At 34.9% G+C, this 17,036-nt stretch overlaps 2 protein-coding genes and 1 pseudogene across 11 annotated transcripts; 2 read left to right on the top strand and 1 right to left on the bottom strand.

Moving 5' to 3' along the window:
- The first annotated feature begins 4,776 nt into the window (after window positions 1-4,776).
- LOC142169954 (MYB-like transcription factor ODO1) lies at window positions 4,777-5,292 on the top strand. Its single transcript, XM_075231900.1, has one exon. The coding sequence runs from the start codon at window positions 4,777-4,779 to the stop codon at window positions 5,290-5,292; it is 516 nt and encodes a 171-aa protein (XP_075088001.1).
- Window positions 5,293-6,791: 1,499 nt separating this feature from the next.
- Window positions 6,792-14,117, top strand: LOC107829177 (uncharacterized). 10 transcript variants are annotated; one of them, XM_075230477.1, is made up of 7 exons: window positions 6,792-6,949; window positions 7,789-9,485; window positions 9,774-9,915; window positions 10,029-10,118; window positions 13,145-13,194; window positions 13,289-13,463; window positions 13,577-14,117. In XM_075230477.1, exons 2-4 carry the CDS (start codon window positions 7,820-7,822, stop codon window positions 10,039-10,041), a joined length of 1,821 nt encoding a protein of 606 aa, XP_075086578.1. In that variant the 5' UTR covers window positions 6,792-6,949; window positions 7,789-7,819; the 3' UTR covers window positions 10,042-10,118; window positions 13,145-13,194; window positions 13,289-13,463; window positions 13,577-14,117. The 10 variants fall into 10 exon arrangements, with proteins under 10 accessions (XP_075086578.1, XP_075086577.1, XP_016512126.2 ...); XM_075230476.1 differs by having other exon boundaries at window positions 13,574-14,117; XM_075230478.1 differs by having other exon boundaries at window positions 6,829-6,949; window positions 7,138-9,485.
- Window positions 10,553-13,817, bottom strand: LOC107829178 (uncharacterized; annotated as a pseudogene).
- Window positions 14,118-17,036: the final 2,919 nt, after the last annotated feature.

Genomic DNA, 17,036 nt, shown 5'->3' with positions numbered 1-17,036 from the left:
TCAGATCTAAAAACATAAATAAATGAAATACTCTGAATACGTTAGTATGCTTTAGGCACGTGTTAATTAATTTATTATCGTGATTATGTACACGTCTGAGTGACATAGTTATGATTTGCCAAACTAAAGGCAAAGTATGCATTCGCGCAACTTTGACAAAACAATCTTAAAAATAATAACGTGTTATTAATTGTGTATACGTACGCGTGACATAATTTTTGACACACCAAATAAAACGAATACACGTACGCGTGATTCGTTTCAAGATAATTTCATAATCACGAATAATCAAGCAATTAAAAGCGATAAAAAGATAAATGTACAAAGGTTCTAAAATGAGTAATTAAATAATTTAATTAAGCCATGTATGATTAAAGCGACCGTGCTAAAACCACGGAATCCGAGAGTGCTTTACACCTTCTCTCGGGTTAACAGAATTCCTTACCCGGTCTTCTGTGTTCGCGGACCGTAAAACAGAGTCAAATTTTCTCTTTTTGGGATTTAAAATAAACTGGTGACTTGGGACACCAGAAATTATCCCAAGTGGCGACTCTGAATCTAATAAATAATTCCATTTCGATTAATGTCACTTAAATTGAAAAAACTCCTTTGGCACCATCCCCTCGGAAAAAAAGAAGGTGTGACAGATGTATGTGTTAAATACAAGTGATATCATAATAGTATTCTTTAGTTATACTTTTTCAGTTTTTTTAATCGTGTTCTGTCACCCAAATAGTAGATATAAGAAATCCAATAAATAGGGAGATTAAGATTTACAGTCAGTGATTTGTTAGCTAATCAATCGCTTTAATTAAGATGGTGCTTAAGCCATATTGGTGGGTTTTTTCTTGCATTAGAGGAGATCAGATTAATTAATGACCATAAAACATAACGCAGATGAAATTACCTTGCTACATATAGATTGGTCCGAAGATTCCCTTTAAGATTAAGGAAATTTATGTCTTCTGAGTTACATTTTTGCTCTAATTTTTCACCTTATTTGAAACAAACAAATAAATAAATATATCAAACAATACTTCCTAAGAAGCAAAACTTAGGTTGCTTCTTAGAAAGTCTTTCCGCTCTTAACCAGAAGTCTCCAATTTGCACTTTGAAAAAGAAGAATCGTGTGAATTAAAGCACTTAATAGCTTGCTCCTAAGTCCTAATCACCTTAATAAGAGTTCTCATTTTCTGTCGCAATCCCATATCAGTTGTGTTATATATATATAAACCGGCCGTATTTATGATTGTTCCAAGGATTCAATATGACCACTTAGGTCTATATTGCTACGATATTATTCCAAGAAAGCGGGTGCTTTAGAAGTTCGGCCCTTTTTTGGTATCGTAAGGGAGGATTGATGGAGAAGTGCACAGTTAACCACTAATTAGAGCTGTATTTACTCTTAAGCCACTGTTTAAAAGATATTTACTCTTTAGTCACGGTTTTACCCTTTCTTCATGAGTGTTGTGTAAATATTAAGGACAAAGTGTCATGTATTTGCACCTTATGTTGTTAAACTTTAGGACGTCGTGTCCTTAACTTCATGAGTGCTCCTTAATATTTACACAACACTCATAAAGTTAAGGATATTATATCCTTAATATTTGCACATCACTCATGAAAAAAAGACACTATATCCTTAATATTTATACAGCACTCATAAAGAATGGGTAAAACCGCCTTTTCATATTAGTTTTAATAAAATAGTGGCCATTTTTAAAAACTAAACACTACATTAAAAAGTGGCTACCCAATTTCTACCAGGATTGACTTTTCTAACACATATATTCAGTTGTACCAGCGTGGCCTCATTGATTTGTTTTCGCTTGGAGCATAATATCATGTATTAAATAAGTCAGATCCTTAAATAAAGCGTTAAAATGAAACTTTCTGATAATTTAAGGGTCCGTCGACGTATTCTACCTATATCTTTTAATTCTTTCATGTTCATGATCAAAGTACAGTGTAAACGAGATAGATGATAACGTCTGGATTTTTAAAATGTGATTATTAGATTCAAGTCAAAAACTAAGAATTTGGTTTTCTACCTGCTCCCATCTGTTAATTTAAAATAATATTGTATACATCCATTTTGTGCCTAATTGACAATTTTTGTCGTCTTATATAATGTTAATGAAGAGAATGAACTTTTTCTCAAGAAATCTGTTTTTTTTAAGACAAGTACTTATTGCAAGGAAGTTTTATAAGAACATTATCAATAAGATCTTTACATTTCTAACCCAATTAGCTAACTTAAAATATAATCGCGATGGAAAAATCTAGAATTAGTCACGACTAGGAGACAAAATTTGAGGTACATACGTCATTTCTTAACAAATATAAGAATATGTTTTCTTTATCAAACATATACGCATACGTATAGGTTAATTTTGTAGACGATGAAGTAAAGAGTATACTTAGTGGTGTCACACAGGGTGGAGTAAACCTCTTTCGCCCCTGAAAATTATATTGTATATAGCCAAAATTTATATATATACAATATATACTGTATATATAAGGTCAAAACCTGTTTAGTTACTTGCGGCTCTTCAACTTGTTTATGTTTTCAGTTAAGCTTTTCCCTAATAAATATTATGTATTAGTAATCGGGCTCTGAATTTAACTTTTATACATATTTAATTAATTTTTAATATAAATACAAAATTTAAACTAAAACTATTGGATTTAACTGCTTTGGAGTATACTCTATCTTGCAAGTTAGTACACAGTTAAACATTCTTTACCCTAATTATAATGGATAGGGTAGGCCGACAATGAAAATTGTTTGAGAAGCTATTGAATAATATTCAAAACACTAATGCAAACCCATACTGATTAATGAGAATTAACTAACATGATTAGCTAAATCTCTGATCATATGCTAAACTAATTAAACGGATCGATCAATCTACCTCAGAAGCGAATACATAATTTAAATAGTTTAGGTTCAACCTTTAAAGTTATTAACATCAAACTCATTATACTTTTATTAAAAGTATTTATTCAAATCTAATATTTGACGAGATTTTAGAAATTCTCATATTTGCACCTATATAATTTCGTGTTGAAAATATTAGGTTCTAATCGAAGAGGTTCATCCGCTATTGCTAGCTAGGAATTAAGGTTGATAATAATTGACATGGTACAATATTATTTCCCCCAAAAGATAACGAGGACATAGAAACGTGGTGATGACGAAATAGGTGATCGAATAGTTGAGTAAGCGTAGGAAAATGGAAAGAAAGAAAAAAGAAGTGCTAAAAAAGAAAAAAATGAATTTTTTTGTTGACTCGAGTCATTATTCACTATCACGTCGAATTAAGTTGATGATCTAAAAAAAATCATACAGTGGTAATAAACCGTAGTTAACTCATACTAGCTATCGACTTTAAGTTATATACATCATCAGTATAAAATATTTATACACAATTATATCATTTTTAATTTACTTCTTGTAGCCGGTAACCCGTTTTATTTTACAGAATATAAATCCGACATCTTAAGAAGGTTTACCTGTAGATATTCTTTAAATAATCTAATAGTATAAAAAATACTTTACACAACCCGTTTTATTTTACAGAATACAAATCTGACATTTTAAGAAAGTTTACCTGTAAATATTTTTTGAATAATCTAATAGTATAAAAAATACTTTACACTGATAATATATATATCTCTTTAGTTATTATGCTATTGAAAAATTACTCAGAGAAAAGTGAGATCATCAGTTTTAGAATAAAAGTTGGTGGATTATATAAAGGTGGGTAGGAAGGCAAATTATCATACAAATAAAGTTTCTTTTTCTTTCTTATGTTAACTGAGTAAGTAGCTAGTGATGGGAAGACAACCTTGTTGTGACAAACTTGGAGTTAAAAAAGGGCCATGGACAACTGAAGAAGACAAGAAACTCATCAATTTCCTTCTCACAAATGGCCAATGTTGTTGGCGTTCTGTCCCTAAACTCGCCGGCCTTCGGCGCTGCGGTAAGAGTTGTCGTCTCCGATGAACTAATTACCTTCACCCTGACTTGAAAAGGGGCGTTCTGACTGAAGTCGAGGAGAAGTTAGTTATTGATCTCCACTCTTGTCTTGGTAATAGGTACTATTATACTTTCTTTATCTTCGCTCTCTAAAATAAAAGAAAGAGAATGAAGAGATTGACCACGCGTTGGTTCCCAGATGTTTTTCATACTAAAATCAAGGATTCAACTAGTTTTTGGCATTTTTCACTACATTCAACCTGATTCACCATCTATGTTCCCTTTATGCCTCGTCATAAAATGAAAGAAAGAAAATGAAGAGACTGACTACGTGTCGATTCCTAGATGTTGTTCTTATTAAATCTGAGGTTTCACTAATTTTTGGCAGTTTTCACTACATTCAGCCTGATTCACTATCTATGTGCCCTTTATGCCAAGTCATTGCGAAGAACACTTATTGAAATTTTGATACCAAGTAAACAATAATCTTATCACTCTTTTACATACACCAAGTTGTAGTATTTTTATCTAGAATTTCTTATTTTTGATTCATCATGATTAAGCATTGTTATTTTCTTTTTTCCTTCCTTTGTCTCTATGTTGTATATTTTTCATGAACATGTTTCATGTCATAAGTTTCAATTCTAATTTTGTTAAACTTTTGTAATGATTGTTATGAGGTATTAACATATTGTAAATTATTAGGTGGTCCAAAATTGCTGTAAGATTACCAGGAAGGACTGATAATGAAATTAAAAATAATTGGAACTCATATTAAGAAAAAACTTCTCAAGATGGGAATTGATCCTATTACTCATGAACCACTCCATAAGGAAACAAAGCCAAGTAATCAAAGTACCACAACTGGTCATCAGCAGGTCCATGTAGTACCAGAGAGTACAAATGTCACAGCACAGAGTACAAATGTCGTAGCTGAAAGTACAAATGTTACAAAAGCATCCACCTCCTTAGAACTAGAGAACTCATCAATATCTTCATCTGATTTATCTTTCTCCCCAAATGAAAACTCTTCTTGCATTACTGATGAAACTCAGCTTGTTCTTGACACCTTTAATGAAGACGATACGCTGCTAGATACCCTACTGCATACTGATGTTGCTCATCTCATTGACTCCCCATGGGAATTTTCAGCTTCTGCTACTGCTCAAAAGCAAAATTTTGATAATGAGAATTTTAATTGGTTATTAGATTGTCAAGATTTTGGGATCCAAGACTTTGGCTTTGATAACTTCAATGTCGAAAAGGACTTCATCTTGAACACAATAGATGACATTGGCAACAAAAAGTAGTTGCAGATTTTACAACAAGTATAACTAAGCCTCAAGCCCTCAATCCCAAGCAAGTCGGAATCGGCCGTATGAATTTTCACCATCTATATCGCTCTATTGAAGCACGTCTCAATCCTTACAAATTTTCTCAGATGAAAAATCAATATACGGGAGTAAGGAAAGAACATAGCCAAGAAAATCTAGCTAGTATTTACAACACAGTGATTTTTTTACATGCATGTTTAATTGTTTACTAAGGTATCATGTCTAGAGTACGTACTAAATAGTTAGATTTTGTTTATATTGTACAATATTTGTAGAATATATTCGCGGAAGGGTAGGCTGTCTATATGTTACGAGTTCGAACCATAGAAACAACCATTAAGATTTGCATTAGGGTAGACTATCTACATCACCCTCCTTTTGATGAGGTCTTTTTTCGTACTCTATGTGAATAGAAAAATGATACTTTGTGCATTGGACTGCCTTTTATATTCGCGAAAGGGTCCAAAGATACAGTCTTGGATCAACCATACACAAAAAATGAAAAATAAAATTGTATATAGCTAGTATGTAGTAGCAATAGTTAATTGGAATTACTCCCACGCAAATGATAACTTTGAGGCAAATTATAATGGGGTTCACGAGTATATACCAAGAAAACTTTGTAAATATACTGTATATACATTGGCGGAGCCACATTCAACTAACCCCTTCGTCCAAAAGTTACACTGTATAGCTAGATAAATTTTTTTGTATTATGTATATTTACTATATGTCGATTCCCCTTAGCTTTTCGGTGTATCTAATTTTTTATATTTTTGACATCCCTCGGTGAAAATTTATTGTTTGCACAGAATTCACCTTTTTAAGTATGACAGTGAAGTGTTAACCTTACGCTAGTGAATTCGTTCAACATGTAACCAATTTATCTGAACTTTTTATAATTAAGGAAATATTTTGCGATAGAAAATTCTATTTTTTGCGATAGCCAAGTACTTAAACCCATCATATTCAATCTAAAGAAAATTAAGATTTACTTTAATAAAATGACTCATTGTACAGCATACCAAATTTAGTACCTTAGTAAGATGCACTAACACCCATTTGTGTTACATTATTAATTTTTATTATAAAAAAGAAATATTGTTTCAGAAAATATTACCCCTAAAAAGTTTAGAGACGTTAGTAATGAATAATTAGGGGTCTTTACAAAATAGCCGATCTAGTTCATTATTTACTTTTTCTAGCCAGTATATATAAATTATACAATAATTATATACGATTATACACATATTATATATAAATTATATATAAATTATACATCCACCATCTATTATAATTTTAAGTTCTTGGGTAGGCGGTTATTTGAATTAATTATACTGATTAAGAAAAATAAACAGTAAATTCAAATGGCTATTTGCGTAAACATTCCAGTAAATGATGAATTAATAAAATCAAAATATGGGCTGGGTACCGACCCGGATGCCAAAGACTTCGGGAGGAGCCCAAATATATTGAAGCACGTGAGCATCACGTGAGAAGGCAAGAACCGATCTTCTCGTTAACTCGCCCTAAATAATCGGCTGGGGCGATTACAGCAAAATTCCTCGGATCGCCATCGCCGATTTTTCACCAACCACCGTCAAACACCGTCAACAACCACAATAATCACCAGGTAAATATTCCTCTCCGTCGAATATTCTAGATCCTTCTATAACTAGATGCTATAATATTAAAAATTAGCTCATCTTTTCGCAGTTGTGTATAAGGCTTTGAAATTTTTTAGTTTAATGCTTCAAACTGATAAAATGAGCTAAACTTAATATTGTGACTAATTATTTGGATTTTTCTTGAACTTTGTAGGTTGTTAATGCTGATTATTGCTTATGTTGATATGACGGTGTTTGACCGAGTAGTGAGTTTAAGATATTAGTTTGACTTGTATATTACATTAGTTGAAGTTTTAAAATTTAAGTACTTTAACTGAACTCAAAATTCTGATTTACTACCTGGCTTTTCTTGAACTTTGGAGGTGGTTAACGGTTATAATTGTTTCTGTCACATTTTATATGACGTTGTTTGGCTGAATACTGAGTTTAAGATATTAGTTTGACTTGTATGTTATATCAGTGGACGTTGAAGAAAAATATTAAAGCAATTGTTAAAAAGTTCGTTTGACTGAGAAAATATCATGTCAAAGTTTTAAAATTTAAGTACTATAATGAATTTGAAGTCGTGAAAGCTATATAAAACAACAATATTATTGGAATGGTGTTAAATAATTTGGAATGTTCCATAATAGAAAGGGGAAAGTGAGTTTTTTTTCACTTGGGTATTTCAATGTCAAATATTCTTGTTCAATTCTGTAGTTTAAGCATAGATCTAAAGAGGGGTAATTTTATTCTTGCATGCTAGATTATTGTCAAGTGATAATCTCTTTATTTTGTGCTAGTTTGATATGATGCAGAGAGCTTTAGTTTACACAGCTCATTTATATTATTACTACTAGTACAGGGGAAAAACCTCTCTTGCTTAGTCTAAAGTTATGGTTAGAGGAAGAGATTCATGTTGGGAACATTGTGTCCTTGTTGATGCAACTAGACAGAAGGTAAGATGTAACTATTGCCGGCGGGAGTTCAGTGGAGGAGTTTACAGAATGAAGTTTCATTTGGCTCAAATAAAAAACAAAGACATAGTTCCATGTGCTGAAGTCCCGAACGAGGTGAGAGATCACATTAGAAGCATTTTAAACACTCCGATGAAACAGAAAAATCCTAAGAAACCAAAGCTGGATCAAGCTGCCAATGATCAGCAAAGAAGCTCTTCAGCTAGTGGTGGACTCCATCCTCTTCGTGGATTTAGTGGAGAGAACGGTAGCCCTTGTCCTTCTATTATGTTTGCGCGCCATTCTCCGAGTTCACAGCTAGCAGTTGATGATGCTCAAAAGCAAAAACAGGACAATGCTGATAAGAATATTGCTGCGTTTTTCTACCACAATGCAATACCTTTTACAGCCGCAAAGTCCTTGTACTATCAGAAAATGGTGGACGCGATTCTTGAGTGCGAAGTAGGGTATAAAGCTCCATGTGCTGAAAAATTGGGCGGTAATCTTTTGGAAAAAGTCAAAGTCGATATTAACGACAATCACAAGAGATTAAAGGATGAATGGAAAGAAACGGGCTGTACAATCTTGTGTGATTGCTGGTCCGATGGAAAGACTAAATCCCTTGTGGTACTTTCTGTGGCATGTGCCAAAGGGACATTGTTCCTTAGGTCCGTAGACGTATCTGATCATGCAGATGATCCTCATTATTTATTTGGGTTGCTTGAATCAGTTGTTCTGGAAATTGGCATGAATAATGTTGTCCAAGTTATTACCGATAGTTCTGCTAGTTACATATATGCGGGAACGCTTCTCACAGACAAGTACCCTTCGGTTTTCTGGTCTCCGTGCGCTTCCCATTGTATCAATAAAATGTTGGAGGATTTTAGTAAACATGAGTGGGTGAATTTTGTTCTTGACGAGGCAAATACAATCACAAAGTACATATACGGTAATCACTGGATTCTAAATATGATGAGAAAATTTTCAGGTGGAGAGGAGTTTGTTCGACCAAGAATTACAAAAAATGTGGCTAATTTCCTTTCCTTAAGGGCCCTTGTGATTCAAGAGGATAATTTAAAACACATGTTTTCTCGTGCCGAATGGTTGTCATCTATATATAGTAGGCACCACGACGTCCAGGCCATAAAGTCATTGTTGTGCCTTGAAAGATTCTGGAGATCCGCACGTGAAGCTGTCGCGGTGTCCGAACCGTTACTTAAACTGTTAAGGATCATGGATGGAGACATGCCAGCTATGGCATATATGTATGACGGAGTGGAAAGAGCAAAGATGTCCATAAAAGCATTCTATAAGGATGTTGATGAAAACTTTGCGCCGATTTGGGATATAATTGACAGGAGATGGAGCACGCTTCTTCAATCCCCATTACATGCAGCAGCAGCATTCCTTAATCCTTCCATTTTCTACAATCCAAACTTTAAGATTGATTCAAGGATCAGGAATGGTTTTCAAGAAGCCATGACGAAAATGGCGTCCGAGGATAAAGATATAATAGAAATTACTAAAGAACATCCCATATACATAAAGGCTCAAGGTGCTCTAGGGACTGATTTTGCAATAAAGGGCAGGACACTGAATGCCCCAGGTATATATGGTTAAACTTCAATTGCCAGAAGTTCACTTGCATAATATTCACTTGTTAGGAAGTGGATCTCTGGTTTGATTTATAAGCTGTAATATGTACATAAACATCTAGTTTATACTTTATACTGTAAGTCAAATAATATATTTATAAACTCTAGCATAATGTTTAGGAAAGAAGTTGATAGGCTTATTCTACCATTAACATATAGGAAACAGGATTTCTAGTTGATTCGATATTTTATTCCTCGAATTGTCATAGCAGTTTAAAGTCTGCTCCGTGTGTCTTCAGCTGATTGGTGGATGGGTTATGGTTACGAAATTCCAAGTCTACAGAGAGCTGCTATACGGATTTTGAGTCAACCTTGCAGTCTGCACTGGTGTAGATGGAACTGGAGCACTTTTGATAGTGTTCATAGCAAAAGACGGGACAGGTTGGAGCCTGATAGATTTGACGATCTTGTTTATGTGCACTTCAATCTCTGGTTACAGGCAATTGTAAGAAGTAAAGATAGCAAATGTAAGCCAATCAATTTTGATGAAATAGATGTCGGTGCTGAATGGCCTACTGAAGCTGAAGTTGTATGCACTTTCTTGGATGATTCCTGGTTGCACACTGCACCCATTGAAGGCAGAGGTATCCCTTCATTTAGTAAATTATCTATAAATGCAGATAATAAGTTTTATTTCTCTAATTTTTTATTGGCCTATCTGAAACATAAATACTTCTGGATTATCTATGGTTGCACAATTCATCCCTTATGTGAATACTTCTGAATTCTGAATTGCAATGATTCGAGTATTGATAATTTTATAGCTGATATATGTTTGTGACCAGGCAGTGATTTTTCTTTGTTTATAAAGCTGGAATATTTTGGTATCTGGCTTAAATGTCGTTATACAAAATTGCAGTATGAATCATATTTTATTAGCACCCTAACAATCAGAAATATTAATCCCAGTAATAATTTTGTCATGGACCTTTTTTTGAGAATGGTAACAGTATATTCATCAGCATTAAGGAAGAGCCGGGCACCATATTTACAAAATAGATTAAGCAAAAGAGAACTTTATTCTTCTTACGAGGTTACTACAAGGCTTCTAGAAAATCTAGTAACGAAACAGTATCTTCTAGATTTTGTCATGGACCTTCTCATCAAATTACTTACATCACAAACACTTGGTGTCAAAGGTTATTCATTTCCATCAGGGATTATATAGCTCGCCTTACATGGGGGTTTATCTGATGAGTAGGTGGACGTAGATCCATTGATGATAACCTATGAGAGATGAAGTGCATTGTTGGCCTTGATTTTGGAGTTTCAAACAAACAAGAGCTTGCTAGATTGATGATAAAAAACAAAACCTCTTTTACTCTTATCTTCAGGACATGGAAGGCGTTCATCCAGTAAATCACTAAGCTGCACATGATCTCTAGTCGATGAATTTGCTAGCAGAGTAATGCATTCCCCAAGATGCTTTCCTTTGATTATCTCTAATGCTAATACTCCAAAACTATAGACATCACACATTTGTGTAACCTTCATTGTATATGCAAGCTCTGAAACAATAAAATTTCCAAAACAGTATAACAATTCAAACGTGTAAATGAGATAAAAACAGCACAGAGTGTGCGGCTATACTTCATGAAATTGTTAAAAAAAAGGATAGAAAGTTAGACCTTACCAGGGGCAACAAAGCCATATGTGCCTGCAAGCGTAGTGCAGTTGGATGAGTCTGGCATGAGAAGCTTAGCTATGCCAAAATCTGAAACTCGAGCTTCATTCTCAGAATCAAGCAAAACATTACTGCTTGATATGTCTCGATGAACAATCGGTGGTGAGCAATCCTGGTGCAGGTAAGATAAAGCAAAAGCAACACCTTTGATGATATTCACCCTTTTAAGCCAATCCAAATTCTTGGACTCAACTTCATTACTCAAAATACTAGACAAACTCCCCCTCTCTGCATACTCGTAAACCAAGAACGAGTGTTCTGCATTCGAACAAAAGCCATAGAGTTTCACAATGTTCCGATGCTTAGTCCCTATCAATGCCCTTACCTCATTCATGAGGCTTTTGCGATGTGTATTCTCAAATGAAGAATGAAGTCTCTTCACAGCTATATTCCCTAATGATGGAAGGTTTACCTTGTAAACGCTTCCATGTCCTCCTTGCCCGATGCAAAATGTTGAATCAAACTCCTCTGTGGCGTTTAAGATATCCTTGTACAATGCTTTTCCATCTAACATGGATATCGAAAACAAACCATCATACCGTCTTTCAACGTCTTTAACTTTCCTTCTTTTATCACACATAAGGAGAACACCAATGAAAGCACAGAGAAGTACTAGTGCTCCCATAACAGGAAGTACAGTGACGAGGATGAGTTTACGTCTTGAGTGCTTCTTCACCACAGAAAATGGACTTTCACCAGGCTGGAATCCTGTTACATTGCCGCAAAGACCTTTATTACCTTCTAATAAGGCAGTCAAAAATGCTTTATTATTTGGTATTGGACCTTCCAACTCATTGTATTACAAGACAACATCCTGCAAAGCAGTTAAACTTTCAAATTCTTCAGGAATGCGGCCAGAGAGGCCATTGTGAGAAAGATTCAAGTTTGCCAAGTCTAGCAAACTGGCTAACTGAGCAGGTATTTCTCCATCAAGAAGGTTATGGCTCAAATCAAGTACACTGAGATGAGTTATCCTCCCTATCTCTTCTGGAATTTTCTGGCCGAACTTGTTGTTGCTCAGGTTCAAGAGAAACGTTCTCATGTAATCTCCTATAAATGTTGGAATCGACCCGTTCAATCTATTATCTGACAGATCAAGGGACTCTAACTTTGTTAGTGACTCAAGCTCTGTAGGAATTCTACCATGAATGTGGTTGTCCTTCACAATTAATTTAACTAAAGAGGTCAATTTTCCAAATTCCTTAGGAATCTGCCCAGCTAAATGATTCGATGAAAGATCAAGTCCTAGAAGCCTTTTGAGATTTCCGATCTCTGGTGGTATTCTACCACTAATGTTATTTCTGGCTATCTGCAGATTAGTCAGATTCTTGCATTTCCCCCAGTTGCTGCTGAGTTCACCATGAAAATCATTGTCACTCAAATCAATGAACTGAAGCTCTGGATAGATGCCAAAAGCTTCAGATAAATTTCCAGTGAAACTGTTGTTAGAAAAACGAACCCATCGGAAACTCGAGCACTTGCTCAAGCTTCGTGGTATTGACCCTGTCAGCTTGTTACTAGTCACCGAGAAGCTCACAAGCTTCCCACCTTGGCAAAGATGCTCTGGCAATTGGCCTGAAAACTGATTTACACCCAATGCCAGCACAACCAAGTTATCTAAATATTCAAGTTCTTTAGGAATGGAACCTGAAAGTTTGTTGTGATAGAGAGAGAGAGCTTGCAAGTTTCTCAAGTTGCCAAATGAAGCAGGAATTGAACCAGTAAGTTGATTACTGGATAAATCCAGACTAGTGAGATTTTTCAGATTCCCCAACTCACTGGGAATGAGACCAGACAATTCATTGGAGTTAGCATAGAAGTGTTTTGCGTTGACCAAGTTACTTATTTCTACAGGAATATGACCTGTTAACTGGTTTGTATTAAGATCAGCTTTAATAAGATTGACAAGTTTCCCTATTTCGGCAGGAATGGAGCCAGAAAGTTTGTTAACATGAAGGTGCAGAGTTTTGAGCTCAGTTAAGTCACCTAGAGTTTTTGGAATTTGACCAGAAAGATTGTTAGCCTGTTAGATTAAATGCTCAAGTGACTTCATTTTCCCTATTTCTGCAGGAATGGAGCCAGAAAGTCTATTAACATGAAGAAACAGAAATTGCAAGTTTCTCAAATTGCCAAATGAAGCAGGAATTGGACCAGCAAGTTGATTACGCGATAATTCCAGATCCATGAGGTTTTCCAGATTTCCCAACTCACTAGGAATGGAGCCAGAAAGTTTGTTAACATAAAGGTACAAAAGTTTGAGCTCAATTAAATCACCTATACTGTTTGGGATTGGACCAGAAAGATTGTTTCTATATAACAATAAATGCTCAAGTGACTTCATTTTTCCTATTTCAGCAGGAATAGGACCAGACAATTCATTGGAGAAAGCATAGAAATTTTTTGCATTGATCAAGTTACCTATTTCTAGAGGAATATGATCTGTTAATTGGTTTTTCTGAAGACGAGCTTCAACAAGATTGACAAGTGCGCCAATTTGTGGCGGGATTGTGCCTGAAATCTGATTAGTCGACAAGTCAAGATAGACAAGATTAGTGAGTTTGCCTATTTCAGGTGGGATAGTGCCAGAGAGCTGGTTCATGCTAATATCAACATATTCAAGAAAAGGGAGGGACGAAAATGGAAAATCATAGAGCGTGCCAATGACACCAACATTTGTAATATTCAACTTGTTTACCCTACCGTTAACGCATATAACTCCATACCAGCCCCTGCATGCATCAGAACTTAGTTTCCAAGAAGCCAACAAGGTATTATTCTGGTTTTGGAAAGTGGCTTTCCATTTGAGGAGAGCAGTTGCTTCCTCAGTGGAAGCAAAAGTAAATGTGAAGAGATATAAGAAAGTGAAAAACTGAATTAAAAAATTGTTCTTGGAATCTTCATTATGGCTAAAGGATTTAAGTTGTTTATTTTGTTTATTGATGAACTTGTGTGCAGAGTAGAGTTCTCAGCTAAAATACAGGTAGAATTAGAAATACAGGAAAATTGGAGATGTTAAGGCCAAACACTGATTTTGGAAAATGGTGAAATTTTGTTTTTTGGCCAAACGGGCCCTTAATGTTTCACTAACTCCTGCCCAATTATACTTGATTTGACGTATGGATAGTATAACATACATAATTGATCGAAATTAATTATAGAATAAGAAGCAGCTTTACTTGTTAGTACGGAGGTTTCCTCCAAGTTTTTATTATAATAATTACATGAAAGCCATCATTCATGAATATCGAACCAGTCGTTGTCCGTTTCCCCGCCAACCATTGAAAGCATAAAGCTTCTAAACTTTGATTTTGAATTTGACTTTTTTTAAATTATTATTTGTTTTGATTGGGTATGCCAGACATCCTCGTCGCCCGCTTGGTAGTGAGGCTCGACTCACAAGTCATCCCCAAGAGAGAAAGTTTCAAGTACCTAGGGTCAATCATCCAGGGAGATGGGAAGATCGACGAGGATGTCACGCATCGTATTGGGGTGGGGTGGATGAAATGGCGGTTAGCGTCTGGAGTCTTGTGTAACAAGAAGATGCCACCGAAACTCAAAGGTAAGTTTTACAGAGCGGTGGTTAGACCGGCTATGTTGTATGGGGTTGAGTGTTGGCCAGTGAAGAATTCATATATCTAGAAGATGAAAGTAGCCGAAATGAGGATGTTGAGATGGATGTGCGGGCATACTAAACTGGATAAGATAAGGAATGAAGATATTCGAGAGAGGGTGGGCATTTCCCCGTGGACGACAAGATGCGAGAAGTGAGGCTTAGGTGGTTCGGGCACGTGCGGAGGAGAACCATAGATGCCCCGGTTAGGAGGTGTGAGCGGTTGGCTTTGGCAGGGACGAGAAGAGGCAGATGGCGGCCTAAGAAGTATTGGGGCGAGGTGATCAGGCAAAACATGGCGCAACTTCGGATTTCCGAGGACATGGCTCTTGATAGAAACATGTGGAGGTCGAGCATTAGGGTGGTAGGCTAGGAGGTAGTCGAGAGTTCTTCCCTCTTTGTACCGGGTAGTCTGATAGAGTTTTGTTTAGGTTTATTAGCGGTCTATGTTGTGTTCATATTGTTGTTTTGCATAGTTTTATGTTATTGTCCTTTCACTTATTCGTTGCTGTTATTATCTTTCTCACATCTTTTGTTGTTACAGGCCTTTTCTTTTGTTTCTCTTCTAATATTATTGTCTCGTCTGTTGAGCTGAGAGTCTCCCGGAAATAGCCTCTTTACCCTTTTCGGGGTAGGGGTAAGGTCTGCGTACACTCTACTCTCTCCAGACCCCACTAGTGAGATTTTACTGGGTATGTTGTTATTGTTGTTGTTGTATTGGGTATTGCTGCAAACTATCGAAAATATTCTTTCGAGTTTATATCTCAATTTTGAGGGTGTTTGGTGAAGATTAGAATTGATTTTAGATGAATTTTCAAATTGAAACTGGAAGATGTATTAAATTTGTATTATAATTGTATTTAAGTTATGTTTTGTTGTAGTTATATTTTTTTTTATTTGAATGTTGTATGAAAGTTGAAAAATAGTTGTATCATGTATGAAATTTATATTTAAGTTATAAATACTTTCTTTTTATAAAGTTATTGATATATATCAAAATTGTATTAAGAGAGAAAGTTTTGATTGGAATTTCAGAGAACACGAACACACCACATACAAAATATATACAAATCATATAAAAAAGACATATTTATATAAAATTTGTATGAAAATTGTATTTAAGTTGTATGATGTTGTACTTTTAACTGAGTAAAAATGATGTATAAAAGTTATAGATAAGATATAAATAGGTTGCATACTATATAATTAGTGGTATAAAATTTATTTTTAGTTTATATGTTATTGTGGATGGATTAAATTTGTATCAAATTTAAATGTTTCGGCATTCAACTTGTTTGGTTTAGGTGATGTCTATCGTTAGTGTATCTATTGCTTTGGTTTGATGCTACTTTCTGGTTCAAGCTATTAAAATAGTTTTATAAGATTTGGTTCTCAATTAATTCTTGGACTATTTTACGTTATTGTGGTTCGACATTATTGGAATTGCTCTACTACAGTTAAGGCACTATTGGAAAGAGGACATGATAGAAAAAAAGAAAAATGTGTAATTGAATCCCATAATTTAAGGCACTAATAATGAATTGTATATGGAGAGAGAAGAGAAAAGAGAAAAAAATGAAAAAGGGTATAACTTAATCTCCTAATTTAAAGCACTAATAATGAATTGTATATAAATTGTAAGCAATCCTGTCACGATCCGATTTTTTCTCCATTGGGTATCGTGATGACACCTAGTCTTAGGGACTAGGTAAGCATAACATTTATTTAATAACAACAATAATTTAATAACATCTAACAATCTTTGAAATGGAAACCTCTATAAAATTTATAATTATCAAAACCGGTAGTACAAGTCATAAGCTCTACTGAATTACTAGAAAGCCTACAAATATAAATGTTTTGAAATAGAGATAAAATAGTGCAAGTACAATATCAGAAGGTGACTCCAAAGCCTGCAAACGCAGCAACAGATTTACCTTGAATCTCCACAGTAAAATTCGTACTGCTAGCGAGCAGTCAACTGACTCCACATTACCTGGCTTTGCACAAAAATATGCAGAAGTGTAGTATGAGTATACCCCAGTCGGTACACAGTAAGTATCAAGAACCTCAGTAGAGTAGTGACAAGGTACAGTCAAGACACTCACTAGTTAACTAACCTGTGCAATATAGCAGTATACAATAGTACTGGAAAAATAACTAACAATGATAACAACAAAATAAACTAGTGACATAACATCAAGGCAA

Source organism: Nicotiana tabacum, chromosome 15, assembly GCF_000715075.1.
Source record: "Nicotiana tabacum cultivar K326 chromosome 15, ASM71507v2, whole genome shotgun sequence".
In the NCBI taxonomy this organism is placed as follows: Eukaryota; Viridiplantae; Streptophyta; class Magnoliopsida; order Solanales; family Solanaceae; genus Nicotiana; species Nicotiana tabacum.
This window is presented reverse-complemented; position numbering and strand designations above follow the sequence as displayed.